The 10,472-nt window shown below is 36.0% G+C and overlaps 2 protein-coding genes across 2 annotated transcripts in view; both read right to left on the bottom strand.

Annotated features, from left to right (window-relative positions):
- The window catches only part of LOC129570521 (BTB/POZ domain-containing protein 3-like), a 7,410-nt gene extending 5,281 nt beyond the window's left edge, over window positions 1-2,129 (bottom strand). The window contains exon 1 of the mRNA XM_055450166.1: window positions 1,115-2,129. Coding sequence (XP_055306141.1) covers window positions 1,115-2,129 — 1,015 coding nt within the window. The remainder of the gene's footprint in view (window positions 1-1,114) is intronic.
- A 6,029-nt stretch (window positions 2,130-8,158) lies between these two features.
- LOC129570540 (uncharacterized) lies at window positions 8,159-10,047 on the bottom strand. The gene is made up of 2 exons (XM_055450192.1): window positions 9,974-10,047; window positions 8,159-9,596 (listed from the first exon to the last, which is right to left on the bottom strand). Exon 2 carries the CDS (start codon window positions 9,557-9,559, stop codon window positions 8,219-8,221), a length of 1,341 nt encoding a protein of 446 aa, XP_055306167.1. The 5' UTR covers window positions 9,560-9,596; window positions 9,974-10,047; the 3' UTR covers window positions 8,159-8,218.
- Window positions 10,048-10,472: the final 425 nt, after the last annotated feature.

Below are 10,472 nucleotides of genomic sequence, written 5' to 3' on the forward strand. Positions count from 1 at the left end.
AAGAGGAAGATCCCGAAAATTTCAGTCTCTGCTTTTCACTTACCTACGTTGTGTACGGTTGTTTCAATGTTTGATGACTGAGAGTTGCCTAGATGTATTCACACACTCAAAAATTACTTCCAAGTTTTTTTCAGATTTCTTTTAATTTTTTTCCGCAAAATGTGCGATATCAAATTGACGACGAATAGGAAAATTGCAATTGTAAATGCTATCAAATGGAAATGATTGGTGTAATTCGATTTGAGTCTCTGAAAATTACGCTTTATCAAAAATGACGGATCGTAAAATGTAAATTTGCAATTTTCTCTTGTACAATACGGTGTCATTATGATGAAATCATGTGAATGAATTGACAGCTCAAGAAATGAGTGCAATCGAAACAGTTTTTATGCGTTCATCAGAATGAATTCGTCTAATGTTTAATGAATATAGTTGAGGTGTTTTTTGAATGGTTAAATCTTTTTCATCTGTTCAAATTTTCAAACATTTGCAGTAAATTTTTGCTGTAAATAAGCAGGTGATAAACATTCTGGCCAAAATAGAACGACATTCGTCTCCACACAGATAGAAAACTATTTTTTTACTTGATTAAAAAAGTTACTCAAATAAATTGTAATCAATACAATTGTTACTTTGAAAAATATGAAATTTTTTATTGAATTGAAATATATTTGTGAAAAGTATGAAATGGTTGGGATATCTTTATGGTTGTCATTGAATTTCAATGCTGGACATATTTATGCTAAATGAATTAATATATATTAGGAGTTATTTTTTACAGGTTTTATGAAGACCATTTTTTCCACCAGATTAGTGAGGTCATGGTCATGGTCTATATTAATTTCGACATCTTGGTCCATTTCTACCTTAGTCTTACGCCGCTTCGAGTAATAGTAACGGCCACGTACCCTACCATTGAATCGAATACGATATTTAAAATCTGGTCGAATGATAATTGGTGTTGAAAGATGGATTATGGTCTCACATTGCGATTGAAAAATGACTTGATTCGAGTCAATGATTTTTTCATCCCAAGAAAACCCCCAAAATGAGGGTCTCTCATTTGAAAGTTCATATATCTCTATTGTCGTTGGCACGGTACTCGCAATCTCACCTTCTTCACCATCGTTATAGAATACTTTTCCACAGTGAATTGTTTTTAAGAATATCTCGCAATTGGATGCAAATACAACGCTGTGGTTTTCAAAATTGGTCCGTTCGCGTCTCAAATAATTTTCATCAATCAGATTACAAATAAGTTCTTTGTTACTATATTTGTAAATTTGGCTCGCTTTTCGACCTTTGGGATTAAATTTCGATGGTCGATGTTCCTTAGATGCAATCATGCCGATAATGTCTGTGAATTCTTCAATCGAAAATAGACCTCCGTAAGAACTATATCGAGGGTAGAAACTTTCGGCCGTCATATCGCCAAACCGAATCTCGTAAAACAAGTCGCCCAACTGATCGCGAAGATTCTGCATGTTCGTTTCGTCCAATCCTTTCTTAATGCAGGCGGCTTTTGCCCAGGTCATACAACCGTCAAACACCACCGATTCGTCACAGTTAAATGTGTCCAGCTGCAAGATTCTTGCCAATAAATTCGATCCACATGATAGGAAACTGTTGGACTGGAAGATTCCTATTGGGTTCTCGCCAATTTTTTGTTCACAGAACTTCATCAACTGAGCTTGTTCGAAGAGAATCGCCAGCTCATAGCCAACGCACATGTTGTCCAATGTTAAAGTTTTCTCGGTGAAGTTGGAAATGGTCATGCAGCACTCGTCGACTAAATATTGTTTGCCGAGATTCATGACGTGCGTCGCATTTTCGTTGGTCAATTTTACCGTTCCAAGATAGAAGAATTGCAGAAATTCCTTGAATGCCCCGGGAGTTGAGTCAACGATTGGGATGTCACCTTCTTGTTTGCGCGGACCATAGAACATCGCGTCAAATGCTCCGCTGTTGGCCGATAGGATGTTTTTGTGCGCTGGAACTTTCACGGTGTCTTCATCATCGAATTCAAAGACGAAGAATACGTCGGCCGTTCGAGTGTCCATATACAGCTTCTCGCAACCACGCCACGGCAACACATTGCTGTAAACAATCGGAGCAAGCTCTTGTGCCATTGCCGAATTCGATTTGGAATGTAAATATTGTTGATGAACAATTGATCAGCAGTAGTAAATCACGTTAAATGATAGCACCTGTCAAACTTCTGTGGTGAACTATGCGAATGGGAAAGATGAAGGGAAATTTTTTTTTTTATTAATCAAAATAATGTTATTTATTCAAACAATCAGGATTTCCGGTGTTTTTATCGAATTGTCCATTTCTTATTTCTGATCTCAATAAATGAGGAACGAAAATTTGCTTTTTACTTACGTTTTATAATAGGTTGATGAATGAAATTGTGTTATCACTTGTTTTAAAGTTCGTTTTATATTATTCACACAATGTACGATAGACAAGAAATACCACAAGGGCGACGAAAAGACAAAAAAATAGCAAACACTAAGCAGGTGATGATGACAAAGGCTTTTTTTTGCAAATTTCGCATCAATTTCCGTTTGAAGAGAACAAGTTACGACTTTGACTGCCACAATTCAACTGATTCCAATGTTCTGCACCAGCAGTAGCTATCTAATATGCTTTAACAATGGTTGACGTTTAGAACTGCTGTGGAAACTTTGTTGGGAGCGCCGCCAACCACAAATCTCTGTGACTATACGTTTGTGTGAAAGTAAAGTCTTTGTGTGTACGTTCGTGTGAATGCGAAGAGTCTATGTGTGCGTTGTACACAGAGATGTTGATTCGTGCAAACGTCGCATCCAACATCGCATCATTTTAGGCGGCGCTATTGATATACTTTGCTTCAATCGTCAACAAAATACATGAAGTATTTCTCCGTTTTGTTCTGCACTTTGACTTTTGCATTTTCGTAGTAACCATCAGGTACGAGCAGATTAGCTCGACTATTTGCTAAGAAGTTAAGAAAATGACAGAGAAGAAGAGTGTACTGAATTTATCCGAAAGAGAAATGCATTGTTTCTACTCCAATAGACTACTGTCTTAGGTAATTAAGACGATGCATATGCAGCAACAGACGTTCAGCCTAATCCTAATAGCCAATCTCTCCAGTGTAAGTTCCATATTGACTTTATTACTTTTCACATTTATATTTGTGTTTTCATTGTATTTTTTCTCATCTCACTCCATCCGCATCGACATCATCCATGCAAGTCGTTTAACAGAGTGTTGCGACTCGACTGTCAAAAGTTCGATTTAAAGCTGTGTTTTCGATGAACAAAGTGAACTAATGCTCTGTGATAAACATTTTGGCTAAATTAGAACGAAATTCATTTCCGCACAGCTAGTACCAGAAAAAAACCATATTTTTTGCTTAATTTTTTATTGAACTGAAATATATTTATAAAAATAATGAAATGGTTGGGATTTTTGATGTTTATCATTGATTGAGACACAATGTTTGACATATTTTTATTCTTGAATGAAATAATATTTTACGAGTTATTCTCTACAGGTTTTATAAAGACCATTTTTTCCACCAGGCTACGGTCATAGCGAGGTTGCAAATTAATTTCAACACCATGGTCGTTTTCTACTCTAACCTTACGGGCCTTAGACAAATAGTAACAGCCAGGCAAAATAACTTCAAATCGGATACAATATTTGAAATCTGGTCGAATGATAATTGGTGTTGAAAGATGGATTATAGTCTTACGTTGCGATTGAAAAATGACTTCATTGGATCCAATGAGATTTTCATTCCATCTCTTTTCCATCAGCGAAATTCCTCTCTCATATGAAAGTTCATATATCTTAATTATCGTTGGCACCGTGCTCGCAATTACACCCACTTTACTATCGTAATGGAATACTTCCCCACAGTGAATTGTTTTTAAGAGCAACTCGCAATTGGATGCAAATATAAAGGAGTGGTGCTCTAAATAATCGCGTCGGTGGTTCAAACAAGTGGTATCAATCAGATTACAAATCAGCTCATAATTGTTATTATTGCAGTTTTGGCTTGTTTTTCGACCATTACGATTGAATTTCGGTGGTCGATGCTCTTTAGATGTAATCATACCAATGATATCTTTGAATTCTTCCAACGAAAACAAATTTCCATAGGACTGATATCGTGTATAGAAGATTTCGGCCGTCATATCGCCAAACCGAATCTCGTAGAACAGGTCACCCAACTGATTTCGAAGATTCTGCATGTTCGTTTCGTCCAGTCCTTTCTTAATGCAGGCGGCTTTAGCCCATGCCATACAACCGTCAAACAACACTGATTCGTCACAGTTGAATGTGTCCAGCTGCAAGATACGAGCCAGTAAATTCGATCTACAAGACAGAAAACTGTTGGACTGGAAGATTTCCTCTGGATTTTCGCCAATCTTCTGTTCACAGAACTTCATCAACTGAGCTTGTTCGTTGGTCAATTTTATCGCTCCAAGATAAAAGAATTGCAGAAATTCCTTGAATGCCGCGGGAGTTTAGTCGATGATTGGTATATCACCTTCTTGTTTGCGTGGGCCATAGAACATCGCATCGAATGCATCGCTGTTAGCTGAAAGGATGCTCTTGTGCGCCGGAACTTTCACGGTATCTTCACCTTCGCATTCAAAGACGAAAAATACGTCGGCTGTTCGAGTGTTCATATACAGCTTCTCACAGCCACGCCACGGCAAAACATTGCTGTAAACAATCGGAGCATGTCCTTGTGCCATTGCAAAATTCGATTTGGAATGTAAATATTGTTGATGAATAATAATTGATCAGCAGTAGTAAATTACGTTAAATGATAGCACCTGTTGAACTTCTGTGGTGAACTATGCGAATGGGAAAGATTGGGAATAAATCAAAATAGTTTTATTTGATGAATCAATGTCGAATTTTCTATTTTTAATTTTGATCTGGGTAAATGAAAAAAATGCTTTTTACTTACGTTTTATTAACGGCTGATGGATGAAAATCTTTCATATGGTATTGACAATTAATTGTAGTTTTAATTTCGTTTTATATTACTCACAAAGTGTGCGATTACAAAGGCGACGCATAGGCGAACAAAATAGCAAACAATAAGCAGCTAATGACAAAGACAATTTTTCCAATTTCGCATCAATTTCTGTTTGAAGATAGAACAAGTTACGACTTCGGCTGCCAAAACACAACTGATTTCAATGTTCTGCACTTTGACTTTTGCATTTCCGTGCCGACCATCATGTTCGAGCAGATTAGCACGAACATTTGTTAAGAAGATAAGAAAATGACAGAGAAGAAGAGTGTACTGAATTTATGCGAAAGACAAATGTATTGTTTTTCCCCCGAAAGACGGTAATCCCAGTTCCCAGGTAATTAACATACAGATGCATATATGCAGATGAAGAAATAAACAATGTTTGTCAAACACTCAGCCTAAGCCAATAAGCCATGATATTCAATGTTTTATTTTATTTCCGCTTAAGAAAAACTTTGTGTGTTCTGAAAATAATGCATACAAAAACATCAATAAGCAAATGAGAAGTGTGGTATCAAATTCCATGTCAGAGCATCATATAACATTTTTTTATCGATTAAAATATTTTAATGAAAAACAAGAATTGGCTGAGATTTTTGTTAATTTTTTTAATCAAATTTCCTCTGAATCACAAATCCCAATTTATTCTTATTTTGAAGACTAAAAGTAAGACATTTGGAAAGTTTTTAACGAGAGGTTATTCTTCGATTTATATACTCTTCAGAGTATCCGGTAACATAAGTTAACCTTTTGTCCTAAATGCGAAAAGTGCCAAATATTTTATATATTAATATTAAACAAAAGCAATGAATATTTTTGCGTGCTTATATCAAAATCATTCGTAAATGAAAACAAAGTTGAGCATGAAAGGTTAAATTTTAATATATTGAACTATGATTATTATTTAGATTAGCATGTGTTCAGTATGCGAATATTTGAGAATAAACGATTCATTCTCAAAGTTTCATAAAGATCATTTTCTTCACCAGTCCAGGATTTCTACTTGCTGGTACCTGTTCAAAGCTATCTTCCAGTATGGTTTCATAATTGAAATCAATTTCGATGCCTTGATCCATTTGCACTTTGGTCTTAAGGGTCATCAGAGTGTAACATCTCCAAATTTGAAGTTTAAAGCGAATTTCATAATTGATACCCGGTTTAATGACAATTGGCGTTTGAAGTTGGACGATGGTTTACTGCATAGGTTGAATAATCAATTGATCCGAATAAAGTGTTTCTCCATTCGAATTGTCCACCACATCCACTATACCTGGTACAAATTGGACTGACTTCCACACATTATGACGATTTTCATGAACTACATCACGACATTCGAATAATTCATTACAGTAAATTGTTTTCAGTAACAATGCGCAATTCGATGTAAGTGACGTAGTATTTCGTAGTCGCTCACCAATATTTAGATTGTATCGTATGTTGTTCGCACAATTTCTATCAATCCGATCACAAATCAAATCATTGTTATTATTTTTGTATTTTGGGCCTGTTTTCCGATCCTTCCAATTGAATTTCGATGGTCGATGTTCCTTAGATGCAATCATGCCGACAATGTCTGTGAATTCTTCTTGAAGGACAAAAACTCTCGGCCGTCATATCGCCAAACCGAATCTCGTAGAACAGGTCACCCAACTGATTTCGAAGATTCTGCATGTTCGTTTCGTCCAGTCCTTTCTTAATGCAGGCGGCTTTTGCCCATGCCATACAACCGTCAAACACCACTGATTCGTCACAGTTGAATGTGTCCAGCTGCAAGATATGACCCAATAAATTCGATCTACATGACAGAAAACTGTTGGACTGGAAGATTTCCATTGGATTTTCGCCTACTTTGAGTCGAATTCTCGTCGGTCAATTTCACCCATCCAAGGTAAAAGAATTGCAGAAATTCCTTGAATGCCGCGGGAGTTGAGTCGATGATTGGGATGTCACCTTCTTGTTTGCGTGGGCCATAGAACATCGCATCGAATGCATCGCTGTTGGCCGAAAGGATGCTTTTATGCGCTGGAACTTTCACGGTGTCTTCATCATCGAATTCAAAGATGAAAAATACGTCTGCTGTTCGAGTGTCTAAGTACAGTTTCTCGCAGCCACGCCACGGCAATATATTATTGTAAACAATCGGAGCATGTCCTTGTGCCATTGCAGAATACGGTTTCGGGGTGGAAATGTTGCTGATGTAGTTCACGCTACGCAATATTACCTGTTGAACTTCTGTGGTAAACTATGCGAATGGGAAAGATGGGGAAAAATATCAAAATAAGTTTAAAATTAATGAAAAAATCAGGATTTCCGCTATTTTTTTTCGAATTTTCTATTTCTAAATTCGGATCTGGGTAAATGAGAAATGAAAATATGCATTTTTACTTACGTTTTATCAAAGTTTGATCTTTAATGGATGAAAATCTCCTTTATGTTATCACTTGGAAATTGCTTGTAGTTTTTATTTCGTTTTATATTATTCACACAATGTATGTTAGACAAAAAGTACTGCAAGGCGACGAATAGACAAAAAAAATAGCGAATACTTAGCAAATGATGACAAAGATTATTTTTCAAGAGAAAACAATTTACGGCTTCTGCTGCCCAAACTCAACTGATTTCAATGTTGTGCGCTTTGACCTTTGCATCTCCGTGCCGACCATCATGTTCGAGCAGATAAGCACGAACATTTGTTAAGAAATTAAGGAAATAACAGAAAAGAAGAGTGTACTGAATTTATGTTAAAGACCAATGCATTGTTTTTACTCCGAAAGACAGTAATCTCAGGTAATTTACATGCAGATGCAGAAACAAATATTCAGCCTAAGCCTATAACAACATTCAGATCATAAACAGCTAAGCTGCAAAGAATACAAAAGAATTTGAGTGAAAATTCATACTGCAAATGTTTTCACACAACTAATCTCTCCTGTGCAAGCTCCAGTGAGCTAATGCTAGAGCTAATGATTTGTATGTTTTTCCTTTGTAGTAATTTTTCGTTGTAAATCTATAAAATGTCCGTTTTTGAAGAACATTTTTGGGTTTTTCGTTTAAATTTTTTTTTGCATTTTGAAACTTTGTTTCAGCTGAAATAAACATCATTCGTTTCTATTCATACATTTCTTTTATTAAACAATCAAACTTTATTCGATATATAGGCAACTGTTCATGCTATTGAAATCCCGGAGTCCAATCGACAGCTTGGACCCGTTTGAGTATCACCAAACTGAATTCAATCTTTGCTTTTGCGAATTTCGTCGATAGAAAAACGTTTTCGTCAACGTAAATTGTGACCTTGCATGCACCAGCCAATCGTTTTCGCTCTTTATTCAGTCCTGACAAGTTGATGACTCCGCCTCTTTCGAAATGTGTACCACCTAGTAGATATTGAACTTTGATTTCCTTCAACTTTGGCGCATAACGCATGAATGATGCGATGACATCGGCCTTAGCTTGCATGAAGTAGATTCGTTCAATATTCACAAGATTCGTTGCCATTGATTGCCAATTTTCAAAGTATTCATCGTCCTCAATGCAAAGTTCCCGTAAATCTGGTGTTGGTGTTATTGTGGCTTCAGTACCTAAGTGCACTCTATTAAGATATAGCTTTTCCATTCCACGTACTGATGTGATTCGGTCCATATCTGTTTGATTGTCGATGTAATCAATGAACAAATGCAATCGCTTGTGGAACTCTTGTTCATATAGTTGATTCAATATACCACAAACTTCATCCATACCATTCTCAGCAGAACAGTCACCGTGAACATTCAATTGGTTGATTTTGATGTTTGATCCCAAAAAATAGTTACAATTTTTTCGTAGAAGTTGCATTGTAGTGGAAAAAATTTGAATTTTTGGATTCAATTCGAAGAATGTTTTCAGCCCGGGAAATGTACCAGCCATTCCAGAGAGGAGAACATCATTGTCATCCACGGTGAAGTGTTCAATTGTCGGATACTGACGATTTAGCCATTCATTATCTCCGCCCATCAAATCGTCGACGGTTTCAATAATAAATAAATATTTTAAATTTGAACACCATTTGAGGATCAATTCGTGTAAGTCGCCTCGAAAATCGTATATACGAATTTGTAACCTTTCCAACTGAGGAAAAATGCCTTTGAACATTTCGATGTCATCTTTGGGGTTGTCAAAAGCATCGACTAAAGCTCGCTTAATCATTTTGGACTTGTTTGGATCAAGTCGTCCAAAATATTGTAAAATACGGGTGTCAATTAAAATTCGACCGAAACCAAATTTCACCGCCGGATAATTTATTTTGATGAAATAGTCAACGGCTTGTTTCATTCGTTTGCACGTTTGACGAAGCGAACGCAAGTCGGCCAATGATAGCCACTCGAATAACTCCTCGAAACAGTCGATGTTCAGCTTGAGAATAGGCGATGACAATTCATCTGCTGCGGAATTCTGAATTCGGCTCGGACCCGCTGTTGAATTTTCCATTTCCAATTGGATGCTCCTTTTGGCTTCGATGCTTGTATCACTCATTTTCGATGCACTGACTCAAACAAATACCACTTTAGCTCTGAAAATTACCGAGAAAAAATATGAATGAATAACTCAACGGGAATTTACAGAAAAACCGAAATCTAATGCGAAAAATCGGTTTCAATTGAACTTGTCATTATACATGTTTCAATCATTTAACTTTATTTATTCCACTGTGCTCGACATATGACACGTGTTTGGTTCAAATTTGACATTCAATGTAACGTATGATTTGTATGCAATTGTTTTGTTGTTGCATTGGGTTGAAGATTCTCATTTGCAATTCATACATCCACAAAAATGGGAATAAAAATGAAAGCGAATTTAGCACATTAGATATTTTCCATTTAAATTATCAATTTTACTTTAGAATGAATGGGAATGCACATTTTTAGGATATAACACGGCGTTTACCTGCGATTATTCAAGATTTTGATTGTAAATCGATGAACAACAGTGTGAATTGAAGTCGCAGTGTTTGACAACTGGTCGTCGTACTGACTGACGTTTGTGTGATAATTATAAAAGTAAGTCAGATACATTTCAATTGTGTCGGTGCTAAAAAAACACGATGCACTTTTAGTAGGTTTGAAACATTCAAATGTTTGCATATATTCAAAATAACCATTGGTTATTGACCAATATTTAAATTATTCTATATTATTATACCAATTTATATACGAGTATCCTCTGCGATACTCTCCACTCAAATCCATACCTATTATTATTATTTAGACTCAATATACATGTGTGTAATGATGTATCAGAACTTCTGATTCAGAAGACATTCATTTAATAGGAAAATGGATGAATTTAGAATGAGAACAACGCCTAGTAGTGACTTCATTCACATAATATAATATTTGCTCATAAGCATTAGCTCATAACTAATATGAGCTAAAACTAAAATTAT

Source organism: Sitodiplosis mosellana, unplaced genomic scaffold (assembly GCF_009176505.1).
Source record: "Sitodiplosis mosellana isolate CC-2019 unplaced genomic scaffold, AAFC_SMos_1.0 Smas_scaffold_61, whole genome shotgun sequence".
In the NCBI taxonomy this organism is placed as follows: Eukaryota; Metazoa; Arthropoda; class Insecta; order Diptera; family Cecidomyiidae; genus Sitodiplosis; species Sitodiplosis mosellana.

Excerpts from the sequence above, each read along its gene's own strand:
- LOC129570540 (XM_055450192.1), bottom strand. The coding sequence starts at position 9,559 with ATGAGTGATACAAGCATCGAAGCCAAAAGGAGCATCCAATTGGAAATG.